At 35.4% G+C, this 22,136-nt stretch overlaps 1 protein-coding gene across 3 annotated transcripts in view; it reads left to right on the forward strand.

Moving 5' to 3' along the window:
• Positions 1 to 22,136, forward strand: part of ECT2 (epithelial cell transforming 2) — a 64,302-nt gene that overhangs the window by 16,584 nt on the left and 25,582 nt on the right. For all 3 annotated transcript variants that reach the window (XM_047786651.1, XM_047786661.1, XM_047786642.1), the window contains 6 exons: positions 3,241 to 3,377; positions 9,906 to 10,025; positions 15,919 to 15,987; positions 16,978 to 17,088; positions 19,612 to 19,708; positions 21,521 to 21,602. In XM_047786651.1, coding sequence (XP_047642607.1) covers positions 3,241 to 3,377; positions 9,906 to 10,025; positions 15,919 to 15,987; positions 16,978 to 17,088; positions 19,612 to 19,708; positions 21,521 to 21,602 — 616 coding nt within the window. The remainder of the gene's footprint in view (positions 1 to 3,240; positions 3,378 to 9,905; positions 10,026 to 15,918; positions 15,988 to 16,977; positions 17,089 to 19,611; positions 19,709 to 21,520; positions 21,603 to 22,136) is intronic.

Genomic DNA, 22,136 nt, shown 5'->3' on the forward strand with positions numbered 1-22,136 from the left:
GATATGCTGAGACTATATAGTCTTTTTCATGTCATTCTATTATATTTTATGTTTCTTTTCCTGCTGAGAAACTTGCTATTAGGAGATTCTGTATATAATGTTGATGTATTCTAACCATATTGATAATAAGAAAATATATTTTAAGCTTTTATGAAATTTCATTAAATTTTATTTTCTTGAAATACATATCAAATATGCTAATGCATTCTTTGTCCACTTTGGGTTAGAATTTATGCTTTAATGTATGTTAAGATACTTTGAACTAACAAAAAATTTACAGTTAATGTTGAGATTTTTTTTTTAATTACTCAAATGAATTTATCACATCTGTAGTTGTATAATGATCATAACAAACCAATTTCACAGGATTTCCATCCCACAGCCCAAGCACATCCCCCTACCCCCCAAACTGTCTCCTCCGGAGACTGTAAGTTTTTCAATGTCTGTGAGTCAGCATCTGTTCTGCAAAGAAGTTCAGTCTGTCCTTTTTTCAGATTCCATATGTCGGTGAAAGCATTTGATGTTGGTGTCTCATTGTATGGCTGACTTCACTGACATGATAGTTTCTAGGTCCATCCATGTTGCTAAAAATGCCGGTATTTCGTTCTTTTTAATGGCGAGTGATATTCTATTGTGTATATGTACCACATCTTCTGGATCCACTCCTCTGTTGATGGACATTTAGGTTGTTTCCATGTCTTGGCTATTGTAAATAGTGCTGCAATGAACATTGGAGTACATGTGTCTTTGCAAGTCGTGGTTTTCTCTGGATAGATGCCCAGGAGTGGGATTGCTGGATCAAATGGTAGTTCTATTTTTAGTTTTCTGAGGAATCTCCATACTGCTTTCCACAGTGGTTGCACCAATTTACAATCCCACCAGTGGTGTACTAGTGTTCTTTTTTCTCCACACCCTCTCCAGCACTTCTTGTTTGTAGACTTTTGGATGATGGCCATTCTGACTGGTGTAAGGTGGTACCTCAGAGTGGATTTGATTTGCATTTCTCTAATAATGAGTGATGTTGAACATCTTTTCATGTGTTTCTCGGCCATTTGTATGTCTTTGGAGAACTGTCTGTTTAGATCTTCTGCCCATTTTCTGATGGGGTTGTTTGTTTTTTTTGGTATGGAGCTGCAGAAGGTGTTTATAAATTTTGGAGATTAATCCCTTGTCAGTTGATTCACTTGCAAAGATTTTCTCCCATTCTGTGGGTTGCCTTTTCATGTTGTTTAGCATTTCCATTGCTGTGCAGAAACTTTGAAGTTTGATTAGGTCCCATTTGTTTATTTTTGTTTTTATTGTCAGTACTTTTAAGAGGTGGATCTGTGAAGATGTTGCTGTTGTTTATGTCAGAGAGTGTTTGGCCTATGTTTTCCTCTAAGAGTTTTATAGTGTCTGGTCTTATATCTAGGTCTTTAATCCATTTGGAGTTTATTTTTGTGTATGGTGTTAGGGAATGTTCTAATTTTATTCTTTTCCATGTGGCTGTCCAGTTTTCCCAGCACCACTTATTGAACAAGCTGTCCTTTCTCCATTGTATATTCTTGCCTCCTTTGTCATAGATGAGTTGGCTGTAGGTGCGTGGGTTTAAGTCTGGGCTTTCTATCCTGTTCCACTGATCTGTATTTCTGTCTTTGTGCCAGTACCATACGGTTTTGATGACTGTTGCTTTGTAGTATAGTCTGAAGTCCGGGAGCCTGATTCCTCCAGTTCCATTTTTCTTTTTCAGGATGTCTTTGGCTATTCTGGGTCTTTTGTGCTTCTAAACAAATTTTAAAATATTTATGTTTTAGTATATGTTAAGATACTTTGAACTAACACGAAATTTACAGTTAATGTTGAGTTTTTTTTAAGAAGCTTTCTTTATATGTATGAGAAACTTTTTCCATTATCATAATTGTGTAATCATAACAACCATTTCCTCTCTTTTTTTTTTCTTTTTTGGCTGCCCCATGGCATACAGAGTTCCTGGGCCAAGGATCAGATCTGAGCTGCAGCTGCAGCAAAACCTAATTCTTAACCTACTATATGGGGACAGGGAATAAACCTGCGTCCCAGCACTCAAAGATGCCACTGATCCTGTTGATCCACTGCAGGAATTCCTTGCTCCTTTTTTTAACTTAAATATTTTTGTGTGTTGCTCTAAAGATTCCTGTCCTCTAAATTTTTTTAAGTAGAAATATTCTGCCATATTTGCTTTAGTATTCATTCATTTTCTCTCCCTGTTTTTCTACACACGTATATTTTATATCTGCATTGTTGGAGAGTGAGTTACAGATATGATGTACCTTTACCTCTATATACTTAATTGTGTATTTCCCAGAATATAGAAGCATTTCTTATATAAATGCAGTACAGTTAGGAAATTAGCATTTCTTACTATGATCTACTCTGTAGACCTTCTGATTTTTTTTTTGTTTTGTTTTATATTTTATTTTCATTTATTTATTTATTTTTGGCTGTGCCCACAAATTTTGGTTTGTGGAAGATCCCAGGCCAGGGATGAAACCCACACCATAGTGGTGACCTGAGCCATAGCAGTGGCAGTGCTGGATCCTTAACCTGCTAAGCCACCAGGGAACTCCCTAGACTTTCAGTTTTTACCAGTTATTCCACAGGGTCCTAAAGTGCTTTTTAGCAAAGGAAACAGTTCTTTTTTTCTGGTCTAGGATCCAGTCCAGGATCACAGGTTGTTATGTTATCTCTTTGGGTAGTCTCTTACATGGAACAGTTCTTTTTAAAATCTTTGTTTTTAATGATCTTGACTTTTTTTTTTGTCTTTTTGTTGTTGTTGTTGTTGCTATTTCTTGGGCCGCTCCCACGGCATATGGAGGTTCCCAGGCTAGGGGTTGAATCGGAGCTTTAGCCACCAGCCTACGCCAGAGCCACAGCAACGCAGGATCCGAGCCGCGTCTGCAACCTACACCACAGCTCACGGCAATGCCGGATCGTTAACCCACTGAGCAAGGGCAGGGACCGAACCCGCAACTTCATGGTTCCTAGTCGGATTCGTTAACCACTGCGCCACGACGGGAACTCCGATCTTGACATTTTTGAAGGTTACTTGACCATTATTTTTTTCTGGCCTTATTCTAGGAGGAAATTCTGTTTTACTGAAAATGTGTATGGTGATATATTTATAAGAGGAGATATGCTTCCCTTTTTATCTGTTAAATCTGTTTAGTGTTTGGTACTTATAGCTGGCTTTTATTTTAAGCCTTTCTTCCTTTTACCTTTTAGAAACACCAAAGTCTTGTACGAAATCTTCTAAAAATTCAACTCCAGTTCCTTCAAAGCAGTCAGCCCGGTGGCAAGTTGCAAAAGAGCTCTATCAGACTGAAAGTAATTATGTAAATATATTGGCCACAATTATTCAGGTAAGAGTTTGGAAAAATGATTTCTGTTTCAGTGTTCATAAGGAAAAGAATCTAAGATGTATTACCTTTTAAAAGAAAATTATGTAAGTATAGAATTTGAACATAGATATTAAAAATGAAAATGTATGATAAAAACTGCCATTAGGGAAATGCCATAACTGTAATAGAAGCTATTATTTGTGCAGAAATAGCACCTCTTTTTTTAAAATAGTGATATTGAGGAGAACGATTCTCAATAGACGATCTTAGAGGGGACTGAGTTTAGTTCAGAAGTTTGCAGGTTCCATGTCCAGTTACTGCATTTATATATATTTTTTGATATTTTGCTTTTTAGGGCTGCACCCTCAACATATGGAAGTTCCCAGGCTAGGGGTTGAATTGGAGCTATAGCTGCCAGCCTATGCCACAGCCACAGCAACACAGGATCTGAGCCATGTCTGCAACCTACACCACAGCTCATGGCAACTCCAGTTCCTTAACCCACTGAATGAGACCAGTGATTGAACCTGCATCCTCATGGATACTAGTTAAGATTTGTTCTGCTGAACCACAACGGGAACTCCTGCATTTATATTTAGATAGCTTCTTCTGATAGTATATATTCTAGAGTCATTGCTTTATTTAGTACTGTATGTGTATGAAAAAGCAGTTAGCAATGAAGCATAAGATTATGGATGTCAGTGATTTTTTTTTGGCTTTTGTCTTTTGAGGCCGGTACCTACAGCATATGGAGGTTCCTAGGCTAGGGGTCTAATCAGAGCTGTTGTTGCTGGCCTACGCCACAGCCACAGCAACATGGGAACCGAGCCAAGTCTGTGACCTACACCACAGCTCATGGCAACGCTGGATCCCTAACCCACTGAGCGAGGCCAGGGATGCAACATGCAACCTCTTGGTTCCTAGTAGAATTAATTTCTGCTGCGCCATGATGGGAACTCCAGTAATTTTTTTTAGTAATCCTTTCATGTGTCAAGTAAATGTTAACTTGTTGCTTACTGTTATTAAGATGAACTATGAAGTTATTTCTGAAGAAAAACAATTCTAATGAATCCTTGTAGGATGAGATTGAAGAAGATATAAAGTAATAAAAATTCAAGGTTCTGAAAGACTCAGTAATAGGACATGATTTTGGAATCTGTAGAAAGAAGGAATAAATTTGTTTGTGGTTCTAAAGGAGATAGTTTGTCAGGAAAATACAGTTGATACCACCAAGTTGTCTTTGAATAGAAAAATGATAGGGAGTTTGGGCTTAATTTTTAGCTGACCTCTTTTAATTCTTAATATAACTCATTAGGGTCCATTATAATGGTGTTTACTTGTTTGTATCATTGATAAAATGCGTGAATAAGAAATGAAAAGTCTTCTTTTTTGGTATCATAGAGAAGTTATTCTTCACTGTTAATTTGTTTAACAGTAGTCACGGTTTTATGAGGCCCTCTCTTGTATTAAACTTCACTTGTTTTAAGTCAGTTCTGTACTTCTTCCTCAAGAGAAGTTATCCCGGATGAGTTGTTGAAGTTTTTATAGTCAGCCAAAGTGTGGTTGAGTAGCAGAAAATCTCTTTGGCATAAACTATTCATGTACTTTCCTGGAATTTTATTACCTGGAAAAATAAATCCTTTCAGGCCATGGTAAATGCACTGGTGTTTCATAATTTTAATTTGCATATCAATTAAATTCACTAAACCTTCTTTTTGAAAAGCACTTGTAAATTACACTGTAGACAGAGTTTCATACCACTGTGCTTAGTGTAAACTCACCTAAGTTTACGTAAAAGATTGTGGCCTAAATTCATGATTGTGTTCTCTTTAAGCTTTATTTTAGGACTAATGTGTCCTTTGTTTTTTAAATTTGGATTTGAAATAAAACTTAATTTAGCCCCTAAATTAAATGATTATCTGAAAACTTCCTTGTTTATTCCATATAATACTTAGGTGCCTAAGTATTTTCTCATAAAGTATTATGCCAGGGGTTAATGTGGATTCTTCTTTTAAAGGAGTTTAGACTGAAAGAGGAGAGAAAATATAGATAGCTAATTATAATACCAAGTGGAAGGTTATGAGCATCATGAGGGAGGTTTAGTTAAGGTACTTGGAGATTTGTATTGTGAGAATTTTATTCCTCTTTCAGCTTAAGGAAGGTATTGGGCTGGATTTTTCAGTAGGTTGAACATTGCAAAAAGTATCATAAAATACAAATTGAAGCATGACTGGTTCATGCAGAGTATGGGTGGGAAGTATATTTGCAGTTGTTCTAACAATATAAACAATCGAAGATGCTATCATTCAAGGTAATACAGAGGGTTTAGGGTGGGTTAAGGGCACCTGGGTAGGGCCTGGGAGTATGGGTACAGAGAGATACCCATTCTCCCAGGCCTAAATGGAAAAGGCATTTGTACAGAATGCTGTGTCATCTGTAAGTACAGAGGAATTTTTAATGGGAAGGGGACGATGATATCATCTGACTTGTATTTTAGAAAGTCACTTAGTTCACTTTGAAAGAGGTATTGAAAAGGGGGAAATTGTGGAGAAGAGGTAAATTTGGAGGTTATTTCAGCAGTTTGTTAGAGATTTTGAGAACCTAAACTTAGGATAGTATCAGTAAAACTAAAAAGAGGATAGATTTGAGAAATATTAGAAAGATAGAATCGATAGTTTTTTTTGGCTAACTAAATTAAAACCAACACAGTAGAACTGTTTTAAGACTACTGTGAGGTTTTGTTTTTGTTTTTGTTTTGCTTTTTAGGGCCACACCTGTGGCATACGGAAGTTCTCAGGCTAGGGGATGAATGGGAGCTACAGCTGCCAGCCTACGCCACTGCCACAGCAACACAGGATCCAAGCCACATCCGTGACCTACACCACAACTCATGGCATTGCCAGATCCTTAACCCACCGAGCAAGGCCAGGGATCTGAACCGGCAACCTCATGGTTACTAGTTGGATTTGTTTCCACTGTGCCGCAGTGGGAATTCCAAGCCTACTCTGAGGTTTTAATGAATATATATTTTGGTTGTCTGAATATTTTTAAGATTTTAAATTAAATGTTGACTAGATAAAGGAATGCTTATAAACATGCAGATTTCTTTCTTTCTAATTTTTTTGTGTTATCTATTTTGCTTTTTTCCCCAATCTCATTCCTTTACCCTCTCTTAGAGATAATCACCATCTAGAATTTTGTACTTATTTTCCTTAAATATATATCACATATGTGTCGGAAATCAAACTTAGAAATGTAAGAAATATTCATGTATTTTTTTTAGTGCCTTGCTTTTTTCACTAGATAGAAATGTTTTTGAGACACATCTGTGTCATTTCATGTAGCAGTAATTCATTTTCCTGTGTAAATATAAAAGATTATTTAACTTTTAATAGACATTGGAATTAATTTGTTTTATTTTGTTGCTATTTGTTTCTTTTACTAGTGCTAGTAATATTGATGTGAAATTTTTTTTTTTTTTGTCTTTTGTGTTTTTAGGGCATATGGAGGTTCCTAGGCTAGGGGTCAAATTAGCGCTGGTGCTGCTGGCCTACACTGCAGCCACTGTGTAAAGTTGTAGTAATTCTTAAAAATAAAAATTCATTTTTTTTTTTAATGTCTTTAGGGCTGTACCCATGGCATATGGAAGTTCCCAGGCTAGGGGTCTAATCAGAGCTGCAGACGCCAGCCTACACCACAGTCGTAGCAATTCAGGATCTGAGCCATGTCTGTGACCTACACCACAGTTTAAGGTAACACCAGATCCTTAACCCACTGACCGGGGCTGGGGATTGAACCTGCATCCTCATGGACCCTAGTAGGGTTCATCACCACTGAGCCACAACGGAAACTCCAACAATTCATAATAGTAATGTAGTTTCTTACTATTTACAGTGTACTTTCTTTTTTTCTTTTTCTTTCCTTTTTTAAAATTTCCCATTCATCCGCTCTGGGCCTTTGTGCTATTACCATTCATTTTACTTCTGCATGTGTTAAGAACCCAATAATACATTATTATTTTTACTTTGAATAGTCAATTAACTTTTTAAAATTTAAGTAAAATTTTATTTTAAATTATGCAGTGAGATCGACTTTTTCTTTGATGTGCATTTCTAAAAATTTTAACACATGAAAATTTGTGGAAGTACCACTACAATTCGGATACAGAATATTTCCATCCTCCCAAAATTCCTGGTACTATTCCTTTTGTCATACTCTTTTCTCATTCCAACTCCTGGTAAACACTGATCTCTTCTCCATCACTGTAATTTTGTCTTTTCTGAAAACGCCATAAAAATGGGATCATGTAGTATATACTCTGTTAAGCTTAGCTTCTTTTAGCCTTTGAGTTTCATCTAACTTCTGTGTATCAATAGTTTGATCCTGGAGTTTCTATTGTGGCTTAGCAGTAACAAACTTGACTAGTATTGAAAATGCAGGTTTTATCCCTGGCCCCACCTCCGCTCAGTGGGTTAAGGATCTGGCATGAGCTGCAGTATAGGTCGCAGACATAGCTCGGATCTGGGATTGCCGTGGCTGTGGTATAGGCTGGATTTGACCCATAGCCTGGGGATTTCCATATGCTGTGGGTGTGTCCTCCAAAATAAAAAAACAAAATGTTTGATCCTTTTTATTGCTGAATATTATGGTTGTACTACAATTTATCTGTTGACTTATTAAAGAACATTTAAGTGTTTCCAGTTTTGAATGGCTATAAATAGAGCCTTTATCAACATTTGTGTGCAAGTTTTATGTGAACATAAATTTTCATTTCTTTTGGGTAAACACCTAGGAATGAGAATAGCTGGATCATATGGTAAGTGTTGTTTGACTTTAAAAGAAACGGTCAAACATTTTTCAAGGGGAGATACATAATTTTGCACTTCTGCCAGCAATGTGTTAGAGTTCCAGTTGCTCACATCTTCACCATTGCTTCGTGTTATTGGTATTTTTTTTTTAGCCATTCAAATAGGTGTGTAGTGATATCTCACCATGACTTTAATTTACATTTCCAAAATGACTAGTGTACTGAGCATCTATTCTTGTCTTTATTTGACATCTGTTTTTTTTTAAAAATTGAAATAACTGTTTAAAGGTCTGACCCACTTTTACTTAGCTTATTTCCTTCCTGAGTTTTGAAAATTTTTTTATGTATTTTGAATACAAGTACTTTGTCAATGTGTGATTCACAAATATTTTTTTCCTATGAAATGTTCCTGTGAGAATGTCTTATTCTAAGTCTTTTGCTAAGAAGTTTTTAAGTTAGAGTGCCATTTGTTGGAGAACTAGCCTTCCTCCACAGAATTACTTTTGTACTTTTGTCAAAAAATTACTTGGCCATATTTGCGTGGGTTTGTTTCTAGACTCTGTTCTGTTTTGTTGATCTTGAATGTTTCTCCCTTCACCAATCCTGCACTATCTTGAATACTGCAGTTTTACAGTAAGAAGTTCTTGCCCTTGCATATAATAACTTTTTAGAGGTGTTCCCGTCATGGCTCAGTGGTAACGAATCCGGCTAGAATCCATGAGGACAAAGTTTTGATACCTGGTCTTGTTCAGTGGGTTAAGGATCCAGTATTGCTGTGAGCTGTGGTGTAGGCCGGCAGTTGCAGCTCTAATTTGACCCCTAGCCTGTGAACTTCCATGTGGGTGCAGCCCTAAAAAAAAAACTAAAAAAAAATATATAAGTTTTTAAAATCACATTTTCTTTATCTACAAAAAAAATCTTGGCATTTTTGTTAGGCATTGAGGTAAATCCATAAATCACTTTGGGGGAAGAATTGACATTTTTACTCTGTTGACTCTTTCAGTCCATGACCATATATCTTCATTTATTTAGGTCTTCTTTGAGTTCTTTCATCAACATTCTATAGTTCTCAGCATCATGTATGTGATTTATTATATTTACACTTAATTTTTATCATAAATGATACTACTTTTAAAATATTGGTTTCAATTTGTACATTATTGGTATATAGAAGTATGATTTTTGCAGTGTGCATGCATGATTGTGTGCATGCATGTATGTGTGTACTGACCGTGTATCCTGGGACCTTGCTAAATTCACTTACTAGTTCTAGAGGTTCTTTTTCCTTTTATTTTTTAAGATTTGACAGAAGCAGCAACACGGATGCAAACAGGTCTTCTAATTTCCAATCCAGTCTCTCTAAACCAAGTATTTTTGCTGCCAGGAAATAACTGACTGCTTATTGCTTTCTTCCTTAGTAACTTGAATAAAAAAGTAGAAATTAATCTATTGTACTAATAATTTTAATGATTTGTAGAACTGTGATAAACTTTTATTAGATTCTAACATAGCATTTTATTGCAAGGTTATATATACACACATACACAAGATGTATAAGTAAGTAGGATAAAATAGATTAGAGAATGTTAAGAGAAAAGGTCTCAAATTTAGAAAGAAGTAGTTTTTTAATTTTTTCTTTTCTAACATGTTATCGCTTCTTTAATCACTGTCTGTATGTTAGATTTAATTTTTTTTTCTTTTCCCCACAATGCACCTAAACTAGTCCTTTTTTAACCTTTTAGTTATTTCAAGTACCATTGGAAGAGGAAGGACAACGTGGTGGGCCTATCCTTGCGCCAGAAGAGATTAAGACTATTTTTGGTAGTATTCCAGATATCCTTGATGTACACACTAAGATAAAGGTAAATTTGTGTATGTTAGGTTGGTAGTAATCCTTTTTAGATTGTGTATATTGTGGTTTTTCAGGTACTTCTGATTAGCTAAATTAGTGTTGTACTTAAAATTTCTAAATCATTATAAAAAAAAATAAAATTTCTTACTCCCTCATTTATTCTTTTGAATCATTATCCCTTTGCTCCTTTGACCACCACCCGTTTCACCCACCCTCTGCCTCTGGCAATTACCAGTCTGTTCTCTGTATCTATGAGTTTGGGATTTTTTTAGATTCCACATATATGAAATCATACAGTAACTCATAATCAGACATCATGTATAGGTCAGATCTTTCTCTGACTTATCTCAGTCGGCCTAATGCCCTCAAAGTCCATCCGTGTTTTCACAAATATTTATGGCTAAATAATATTTCATTGTATATACCACATTTTCTTTATCCATCTATCCATTCATGGACACTTAAGTTGTTTCCATGTCTTGGCTATTACTAATGCTATCTTTTTGATTATTATGCTGTGAATATATTCTTTTATTATGTAAATGAATCATGTAAATGTGGCTTAAGTTTGTAGTTTTTCACATCATCTCATTAATACGGTGTTCTGAGAAGCACTGATATCTATTTTTGTAGCAGTGCATGGTGGTTACAGATAGGGACTGGAATAAAGTAGATTTGGGTTTGAGGTAAAGTAAGGGCTTCAGTTTTCATATTTGTAAAATGGGAATAGTAGCATCTGATTCATGGGTGGTCGTAAAATTTTTATTCTCAATTATTACATTTATTTATAAGTCACTAAGGGAGTTCCTGTCGTGGCACAGTGGTTAACAAATCTGATTAGGAACCATAAGGTTGCAAGTTTGAACCCTAGCCTTGCTTAGTGGGTTAAGGATCTGGCATTGGCGTGAGCTGTGGTGTAGGTCGCACACACGGCTCGGATCCCACATTACTCTGGCTCTGGTGTAGGCCAGTGGATACAGCTCTGATTAGACCCCTAGCCTGGGAACTTCCATATGCCGCACAGGAAGCGGCCCTAGAAAAGGCAAAAAGGCAAACAAACAAAAAATATATATATAAAGTCACTAAGCATAGTGCAGTAGAAATCTTAAGGAAGAAGAGAAGGAAGGAACTTAGCTTTTTTAGTCCCATCTGTTTACTATGCCTTCTACTTTTCTAATAGGATTTAGGAGCTATGCTCTGTGTCTTAGAACAATAGAGTTCTTTCTTATGACCAGGAGGTAAAGTTGGGAACATCCTATGGGAAATGTGTATGGACAAGGAGAAGGAATATCGCAGTGTCTGTCCTAAACTGGGTCAAGCATATTCCCACTAAACATTGTAAGAAATAGTTGAGTAATGCACTTGGGCTTGCCTGCCAACCTGAGTCCTCGCTTGTAATAGGGAGGAACTTGTAATGGGGAGGAATCTGGAGTTAGATAAGCCTGAGTGTAAATACTAGTTCATAATTGTGTGATTTGGGGCAACTTAATCTCTCTAAGCCTTAGTTTCTTTATTAATTAGTCCCTGAGCTAACACCTGGTTAAGGCAGAAATCTTTATTTAGGCACCAGGACTTAAAAGTTAACCAGAAACCAAGCAGACTGCTTTTCAGAGTGCCTGGAGATTATTTTGCTCTCTGATAACAATATTCTTATGTAAATATAATATAGCCATCCTATAGCTTTTTACACTTTAAAAATGTGTCAGTAGATTATATCGGCAGATCTGTATGTTTTTTTTCTTTTTCTTTTTTGTCTTTTTGCCTTTTCTAGGGCCGCTCCCACGGCATGTGGAGGTTCCCAGGCCAGGGGTCCAATCGGAGCTGTAGCCACTGGCCTACACCAGAGCCACAGCAACGTGGGATCCGAGCCGCGTCTGCGACCCACACCACAGCTCATGGCAATGCCAGATCCTTAACCCACTGAGCGAGGCCAGGGATCAAACCCGCAACCTCATGGTTCCTCGTCGGATTCGTTAACCACTGAGCCACAATGGGAACTCCTGGTTTTTTCTTTTGCATCATAATTTTCCAAATATCTCCCCTATTTTGTATTAAATATATAGGAAAATATAGTTAATAGTTTGAGTACCTCTATCTGTTGGAGATTCTTTTATACAAATTTTAACTAATTTAATCCTTTATGGGATTGAAGTCCTTACTATCCTCATTTTTCAGAATAGAAAATTGAGGCACTCAGAGGTTAAGTAACTTGCCCAAGGGCTCAGAACTAACAAACTGTAGAGCCAGTATTTAAAACTAGTCAGTCATTGCCAGAATTCACTGTATTGTTTTGTTCCAAGGTTAGTCTTATTTATAATCCTTTATGTCTTCCTTTTTCTTTTCGGTGCAATTTTTAAGTTAAATCTTTTCACTTGACTCTGGGCTGTTAAATTATTCTTGCTTTAGTTCACTTTTATGCCATTAGAAGTAACTTTTTCCCCTTTTGACTTTTCTGAATCTGCAGAGTATAGGATAGTGGTTCTTAAATTATTTGGTCTCAGGAACCCTTTTCATTCTTAAAAGTTATTGAGGAACTTAGGTTTGTGTGGGTTTTTTCTATTGGTATTAACTGTACTTGAAATTAAAGCAGAAAATTTAAAGATATTTTTTAACATGCATCAGTTTTTTTTTTAACAGCTTTATTGAGGTATATTTTACGTCTTTAAATTCACCTTTTTAAAATATATGATTCAGTGGTTTTAATAACTTTACCAAACAATGCAGCTGCCACCAGAAGTCCATTTTAGAACATTTTCACCTTCCCCAGTGATGTACTTCTTGCCCATTTGTAGTTAATCCCCACTCCTACCCTCAGGTCCATGCTAACACTAATCTACTTTCTGTCTTATGTATTTGTTTTTTTTGGGTATTTCATATAAATATAAATGTACAATATGTGGTATCTCATATCTGGCTTATTTTACTTAGCATATTTTCAAATTTCATTTATGATGTAGCATATTAGTAACTTGTTTTATATGGCCAGATAATAGTCCAATATATGACTATGACATATTTCTTTATACATTCTCCACTGATGGTAATTGAGGTTGTTTCTGATTTTTGGCTCTTATGGATAATGCTGCTCTGAACATTGTTTACAGATCTTTGTGTGGTCCTGCTTTCATTCTCTTCCATAGATATTTAGGAGTAGAATTCCTGGGTCATATTGGTAATCTTGCATTTAAAATTTTTGAGAAACTGGAGTTCCCATGGCAGCTCAGTGGTTAGCGACCCGACTGCCACCCATGAGGATGCGGGTTCAATCCCTGACCTCGCTCCGTGGGTTAAGGATCTGGTGTTGCCATGAGCTGTGGTGTAGGTGGCAGACGCGGCTCTGATCGCACATTGCTGTGGCTTTGGCATAGGCTGGCGGCTACAGCTCTGATTGGACCCCTAGCCTCAGAACCTCCATATGCCGTGTGTACAGCCCTAAAAAGACCAAAAAAAAAAAAAAAGTTTTTTTTTTTTTTTTTTTTTGAGAAACTGCCAGGTTTTTACCTCATTTTATATTTTCACCAGTAATGATGAATGAGGGTTCAAATTTCTCCACATTCTTTTTTTTTTTTTCCTCGGCTATGCCTGTGGTATGCAGAAGTTTCTGGGCCAGGGATTGAACCTGAGACACAGCAGTGACAATGCTGAATCCTTAACCTCTAGGCCACCAGGGAACTTCCTTCTCCACATTTTTGCCAATACTTAATACTTTTTTAAAAAAATAGTGTAGGATGTGAAGTGGTTTTGATTTGCATTTCCCTAATGATTAATGATGTTTAGCTTCTTTTCATGTGGTTATTAGCCATTTGTATGTTCCTTTGTAAAATGTGTTCTTAAATCTGGGGCCCATTTTATTTGGTTGAATTGTTTGTTATTTTACCGAGTTGTGAGAGTTCTTTATAAATTCTGGATACAAGTTCTTTATCAGCTGTATGTTTTGCAGATTTTTTCTCCCAGTCTGTTGTTGTCATTTAATTTTTTTAATGGTGTCTTTTGAGGTACCCAAATTTTTAATTTTGATGAAGTCCAATTAATCCATTTTTTAAAATGTAGTGTGCTCTTGGTGTCATATCTAAGAAATTTTTGCCTAACCCAAGGTTTTAAAGATTTTCTCTTATGTTTTCTTGGAAAAGTTGTATTGGTTTAGCTCTTACAGCTAGGTCTATAAACAATATTGAGTTCATTTTTGGCTGAGGTGAGGATTTAAGTTCATCTTTTTGTATGTGGATACCCTGTTTTAAAAACATAGATTAATACACTTAAAATAATAATGACATTATATAGTAGCAGGAATATGTACTCTTTATGAAAAATAACTGATTTCCAAAACAGAAAGAGTGAGAAGTGTGATGTTCATTTATGTTTTTTTCTGCCTGGCTTAATAGCAGACTCTTTCTCATGTCTGCTTCATAATTTACTCTACTGTGGTATCGCACATCATGTAGCCTCTAGAAAACTCTGCTGTATACTTATGAGAGAATTAGAATAAAAAAGTCAGAGTTCCCATCGTGGCTCAGTGGTTAATGAATCTGATTAGGAACCACGAGGTTGTGGGTTCGATCCTGGCGTTGCTCAGTGGGTTAAGGATCCAGCATTGCCGTGAGCTGTGGTGTAGGTCACAAACACAGCTCAGATCCTGAGTTGCTGTGGTTCTGGCGTAGGCTGGTGGCTACAGCTCTGATTAGACCCCTAGCCTGGAAACCTCCATATGCCATGGGTGCAGCCCTAGAAAAGATAAAAAAAAAATCAAATATTCCCTTAGTGTCAAAATGAATATATTTAATATCATGGATCTCACTAAAAAGGTATGTTGTGAGGGGTCTGCATATAATACTTTGAGAGCCTCTGGTAGAAGTTTATTGATTTATTTCTACTTTGAAATCACTTTTAGAATTTCTCTTAGGGCATATCATTTCTTGGCACCTCATTTTATCTGATTTGTGTTTTATTATTTATGAAGCTTTTAAATGTCTTCTAAATATTTATAAATATGTAGTATCTTAAGATGATTGAGAGATTTTATAGATCAGAGATTATCAAACTGGTCAATGGATCAAATTCAGCCATTTTATGATTTTGCTGAAGTTTTGCTTGTTTTTGATAAAGTTTTATTATTGATACACAGCCACATTTAATCATTTATATATTATCTATGGCTGCTTCCACTCTACAAGGACAGAGTTGAGTACTTGGGACAGAAACCATATGGCCTCTAAACCTTAAAATAGATTCCATCTGACCCTTTAAGTATAGTTTACTGACCCCTACTATGGAGTACAGCTTCTGATGGCTGATATTAAGTAAAATGCTTTAGCTGCTGGATCAAAAGTATAGTTTTCTATAATTGATCCTACCAATCAGCTTTATAGTTAATGTGGAGATATAGAACTATCATATTATATTGGAAAGTTAGGCATAGTCTTATTTATTGACTTTCTCTCTCTATATATAATTTTTCTCTTTTTAGGGCTGCACCTGCAGCACATGGAGGTTCCCAGGCTAGGTTCCCAGCTACAAGTGCCAACCTATGCCACAGCCACAGCAATACAGGATCCGAGCTGCATCTAAGACCTATGCCACAGCTCACGACAATGCCAGATTCTTAACCCACTGAGTGAGGCCAGGGATTGAACCTGCAACCTCATGGTTCCATGTTGGATTCGTTTCTGCTGTGCCACAATGGGAACTCCTCTTTATATATTTTTAAAAATTATTTTTCGAAAGATATCTTCCGTATAGTCAGAAAGTTAATTTCTTGTTGAGGAGGAAGAATGTTATTAATTGTTTTGCACATCGAACTAAGGTACTTTGTAAAGTGCTTATTTCAAATGAATATCTCAGATGTTAAAAGATTTTTAAGGGATTGTCAGATTCAAACTTAAATGTTTCATTTTGTGTTTTTTCAGGATGATCTGGAAGACCTTATTGTTAATTGGGATGAGAGCAAAAGCATTGGTGATATCTTTCTTAAATATGTAAGTATTTTATATCTTTAAGTTTTCAAATTAAAATGTCATCAAGGGCTGACAGGAATAAAAGTCACTTGTTTAAATATGAGAGCTTTTAAAACTTTAACATGGCTGTGTTTTTAAACTATTAGATGTGTTTTTCTGAAACAAACTCTCTGTATACAGTCTAACACTTGGTTTACAGCTCAGGGTCATCATCGGGAAAACCAATTTATGTATTGTGCTACATTTTATCATGTATCATGTTACTTGCCCTTCATAAAAAGGCACAGATAAATGATTATTTTTCATATTTTCTATAATCGAGATTTTATTTTTCTCTTTCCTTAGTTGATAACATTTTTTGCTGTCTTTGTGTTTGCTTTGCATAAAGCTTCTAATGGACTGTTTCTTCCATGGGATAAGAATAGCATACTTTATCAAATAAGGTATATTAATTTTGAATGAGGTGCTGTGAATAGGATCTATAGATTTCTTTCAGTCTCTTGGTATATGATTCATAAGTTTCACTGTCTTGGGTTCTTGCATATTTGCTTTTGTTTTCTGAGGCCTCCTAACTTTCCTGCCTACTACATGGTCCTTAGATTTTTTTTCTGGTTGCTTGAGAATTCCAAAGACAAAAATCATTGTTCCATATCTTTTTGATACTTGTTAGTCTCTTCAGTTAGTCAAGACGTGTTCCTTATTTTGTTTTCATTTTTGGGTAATAATAGTTGTTTGGATCCTTTAATAAATAGTAGCATGTTCTTGGGTTCTGCATTAATCAACTATAATTACTATATTTTGAATTTATGGAAGTTTTAAAACTTTATGTTTGTATCTAGCAAGAAGTTTATAAAATAAATTTCTTATTTTACTTGAGAAGAAACTTACTTTAAACTTTCCTTTTTCATCAAGTATGCAAGTTTTGACTATAGATTATTTGACTTTAAGTTTGATTGATGATGGGTAACATATATTACAAATTAATGTTGGTTTTTTTTTTCTTGTTTCCAGTCAAAAGATTTGGTAAAAACCTACCCTCCCTTTGTGAACTTCTTTGAAATGAGCAAGGAAACAATTATTAAATGTGAAAAACAGAAACCAAGATTTCATGCTTTTCTGAAGGTAATATACATTTCTTTTATATAAAAATCTGAGAATAATTTTCTGGAGGAGTTCATTAAAATTATCTTTTAGTAAAAATATATCCATGTGAGAACACTTTACATGGTATTCTGTTACCTATTAACTTTAACTTTACCTGAGAGTAGCAGTGGTGGTTAGCTTCAAAAGTTTTGACATGCTAGGTAGCAGGGTCCAAGAGGTGGCTGAGTGAATAAGAATAAGGTGTCTGTGGCTTTTAATTTTAAATTTTATTGAATTATAATTGATTCACAATGATGTGTTAATTTCTGCTGTTCGTGAAGTCACTCAGTTATGCATATATGTATTTTTTCATATTTTTCATTCTTTTCCATTATACTTTATCACAGGATATTGAATGTAGTTCCCTGTGCTATATAGTAGGACCTTATTTTTTTGTGGGTTATTTTATTTTTAATTAACATATAGTTGATTTACAATGTTTTGCCAACTTCTGCTATGTAGGAAAGTGACCCAGTCACACATACATATAATTACTTCTCTTATATTATCTTCCATCATGGTCTATCCCAAGAGACTGGATATAGTTTCCTGTGCTATATGGTAGATATCATTGCTTATCTATTCAAAATATAATAGTTTGCATCTACTAATCCCAAACTCCTGTCCCATTCTTCTCTATGAGAAGAGAAAGCCACAAGTCTTTCTCTATGTTTGTGAGTCTATTTCTGTTTTGTAGATAGGTTCATTTGTGCCATATTTTAGATGCCACATATAAGTGATATCATATGGTATTTGTCTTTCTCTTTCTGACTTTCACTTAGTATGAGAATCTCTAGTTGCATTCATTTTGCTACAAATGATATTTTGTTCTTTTTAATGGCTCAGTAGTATTCCATTGTATACATGTACCACATATTCTTAACCCATTCATCTCTTGATGGACATTTATGTTGTTTTCATGTCTTAGCTATTGTGAATAGTGCTGCAGTGAGCATACATGTATGTGCATGTATCATTTTGAATAAAAGCTTTGTCTGGATATATGCCTAGGAGTGAAATTGCTGGATCATATGGTAGTTCTATATTTAGTTTTCTGAGGAACCTCCATACTGTTTTCCATAGTGGTTGTACTAATTTACATTCCTGCCAGCAGTGTAGGAGAGTATCCTTTCTCCACACCTTCTTCAGCATTTGTTATTTGTTGACTTCCTAATGATGGTCATTCTGACTGGCGTGAGGTGCTACCTTATTGTAGTTTTGATTTGCATGTCTCTAGTAATTATGTTAAGCGTGTTTTCATCTGCCTATTGGCCGTCTGTCTGTCTTCTTTGAAGAGATGTCTATTTAGGCATTCTGCCCCCTTTTCTTTTTTTTTTTTTTTTTGTCTTTTTGCCTTTTCTAGGGCCGCACCTGCGGCGTATGGAGGTTCCCAGGCTAGGGGTCTAATCGGAGCTGTTGCTGCTGGCTTCACCACAGCCACAGCAACGGGGGATCCGAGCCGCGTCTGCAGCCTACGGCACAGCTCACGGCAATGCCGGATCCTTAACCCACTGAGAGAGGCTAGGGATCGAACCCGAAACCTCATGGTTCCTAGTTAGATTTGTTAACCACTGAGCTACAATGGGAACTCCCCCGTTTCCAATTGGGTTGTTTTTTTTGTTGTTGTTGAGTTGTATGAATTGTTTGTTTATTTTGGAGATTAAGCCCTTGTTAGTTGCATCATTTGCAATTATTTTCTCCCATTCTGTAGATTGTCTTTTAGTTTTGTTTATGGTTTTCTTTGTTATGCAAAAGCTTGTAAGTTTGATTACGGCGCATTTGCTGATTTTGTTTTTATTTATATTGCCTTGGGAGACTCACCTAAGAATATGGTTATGGATTTTTTTTTTTTGGTCTTTTTTTTATAGCTATTTCTTGGGCCGCTCCCGCGGCATATGGAGGTTCCGAGGCTAGGGGTCTAATCGGAGCTGTAGCCACCGGCCTATGCCAGAGCCACAGCAACACGGGATCCGAGCCGCGTCTGCAACCTACACCACAGCTCACGGCAACGCCGGATCGTTAACCCACTGAGCAAGGGCAGGGACCGAACCTGCAACCTCATGGTTCCTAGTCAGATTCGTTAACCACTGCGCCATGACGGGAACTCCTGGTTATGGATTTTTTAGTTCTCAAACACCACTAAAAATATTCCAGTGTTACCAGTGCCTTTTTTGTTTATCCAATGATGTCAGCATAATTAGTATTTAAAAAAATTTCTTTTTGAATGATGTAGCCTTAAGAGAAACTTAAGATGGAATATATAGGAGTGCTTAGAAGAACTCACTTTCTGTTTAAGATGTTAATCCTTAGCTTGCCAGGAGGCTATTTCAGGCTTTGGGAGATTATTCAACCACAGCATTCTGCCAGAGAACAATTCCAACCCTACCTCTCCTATTAGTTCTTATTAGGGCCCAAAGGACAGCATATAATCAATCTAATAAATGTAGGGTGCTATTTTTTTGCAGAAAACTTTTTAATATGTTTTAAATAAATTCCTTTCAGATAAACCAAGCTAAACCAGAATGTGGACGACAAAGCCTTGTTGAACTTCTCATCCGACCAGTACAGAGGTTACCCAGTGTTGCATTACTTTTAAATGGTACTTATCTGATCTCTTTTCAGACAATTTTGGATGTTTTCATGGAATTGCATTTTTCTAAAAAATTTGAAAGAATTCTTATTTTCAAAGTGCTTTTAGATGTCAGCTTTAAAGCTTCTGTATTTTACATAGTATGTTTGTAGATAATCTTAATAATCACTGGTGCTACAAAAATTCATTCTGGCCTAAAATCATTCATTCCAATGTCAATTGTATTCACTAGTAATGTATTTTTGGTCTCTACTAAAAGTCTTAAGTTTCATGATGTGTCACTAATTCAAAATGATTTTATATCCATGTAAACACAAAATTCACCCACCCAGTCATAAGATAAGGGATGATTAATATGTCTCAAGTTAGTCTTTTTTTTTTGTCTTTTGTCTTTTTAAGGCTGCACCTGTGGCATATGGAGATTCCCAGTCTAGGGGTTGAATCAGAGCTGTAGCTGCCAGCCTGTGCCACAGCAACATGGGATTCGAGCCGAATCTGTGACCTATACCACAGCTCACCGCAACGCTGGATCCTTATAACCAACTGAGCTAGGCTAGGGATCCAACCCGCAACCTCCTGGTTCCTAGTCTGATTCGTTTCCGATGTGCCATGACGGGAACTCCTCAAGTTAGTCTTTTTCTGAATCTTAGTAATGTTCTTTATATTTCTTACTTTTTTTTTTTTTGCATTGTGCAAAACACTCTTGAAACATACATACATTCATTCTAAAGCTAAAACTGCAGATATCAATGAAAGGAATTTTTATGGATAAAATTTGCCAGCATGAAAAGCATATTTATAGGCTTTTACATGTACCTGACTATGAATATTTTTAGGACAGTGTCAGTTTTTATATTTTTTTAAATTTAAGTGTGAAAAATAAATTACAAACAGAGATAAGTATAACAAAAAAAAATTGGGGGCCCAAATCCTAAGTACATTAGTATGGGTAGCAGACAAGGAAGCTTTTTGGGTCACTGTTTAATCTATTATTGTCTTTAAAATATATTGGTTAAATTATGAGTTATGGTAGTAACTGCAAAAATTGATAATTTTTGTTCTCCTTGAGATTATCTAATATAGTTTAGAATTTTTAGTGTATAAAATTATTTTCCCAGTCTTTAAAACCTCTTATTTTATAGATTATAAGAAGAATATATGAGCAATCAGACTTTTAACTTTACAAAGCAGTATAGTTTTTTTCATATCTTTTTTATTATTTCATTAAGTAATTATATGAAAAAAAAGTACTTGTATGAATCCATCCAGTGTTGTCATGACTAAATTAACTTGATTTCCAAGCTGTTCTATCATTCCCCTTAAAAGATTAGGTAGCTATGGTAATAGGGAACCATCATGTGAAATATATAAACAACTCTTCTATAAGCATCTCATGAATCTGTACACTAAATGAAACATTCTCTTGAGGATACCAGCTGCTCCCTGTGATGGAGTTATGGGCCCCAATTTGAAATATAGCATTTATAATGATTTCTTAGCTAATTAAAGATCGTGGTTTCATTCAGCACTATGGAGAGAGTCTGAAGAATCTAGGGTCCCTGAGTTTTACTAGAATGGAATTGAAATAGCTGTGTAAGAAAATCTGTGTTATATATTCTAAAAATTTAGTTGATTAGAGAAATGTGGAAACTTTAATACATTTTTAAGAAGAGAGCTCTTAAGGGAACATTACGTGAAAGTTTTATTTAAAGTAGAAGTTAGATATTTTTAAAAAATTGATCATCCTATATTTATCAAAGTGGACAGCCTTTTTAAGTCATGAATTTTTTTAATCCTGGAGAAAACACTGTATCGTTACAGATCTTAAGAAGCATACATCTGAAGAAAATCCTGACAAAAGCACTCTAGAAAAAGCTATTGGATCACTAAAGGAAGTAATGACGTAAGTTCATTGTTTCAATTTTTCAGTTTTTCCTTAGATTTAGAATGGGATTGGTAGAACAATTAGAATCATAAATAGGGAGAAAAATAACAGTAGCAGAATTCTATAAAGTAATAGCTGAATTGTTTTTAGTAGTATAGTTACATATTAAAATAATAGACATAAGAGTACATTGATTAATCAAAAGCATATTTAATTCTGAAGGTATTAAACTATTATGTACAGAGGGTAACAATGATTTAGAAGTTTGCAAATGTTATAAATGGACTAGTAGATATTTTCTTCATATACCTCCTATCATATTTTGTTTTTATCTTCATTTTCATGTAAACTGCTTAAATGTAACTTGGGAATTTAACCATGATGAAATAAAAAGAAAAGCTTTATAATACTTTTTCCATATTAGCTTTGACTTTTTGTTTTTTTGAATTCTTTGGAATTAAATTGATGGCATTGGTTGGAAATATGTTAAAAGTATAAACTCAATGAAATTTAATAGGGAAGCTTGTTTGTTAAACTAAGCTCTTTATTGTA

Source organism: Phacochoerus africanus, chromosome 1, assembly GCF_016906955.1.
Source record: "Phacochoerus africanus isolate WHEZ1 chromosome 1, ROS_Pafr_v1, whole genome shotgun sequence".
NCBI lineage: Eukaryota > Metazoa > Chordata > Mammalia > Artiodactyla > Suidae > Phacochoerus > Phacochoerus africanus.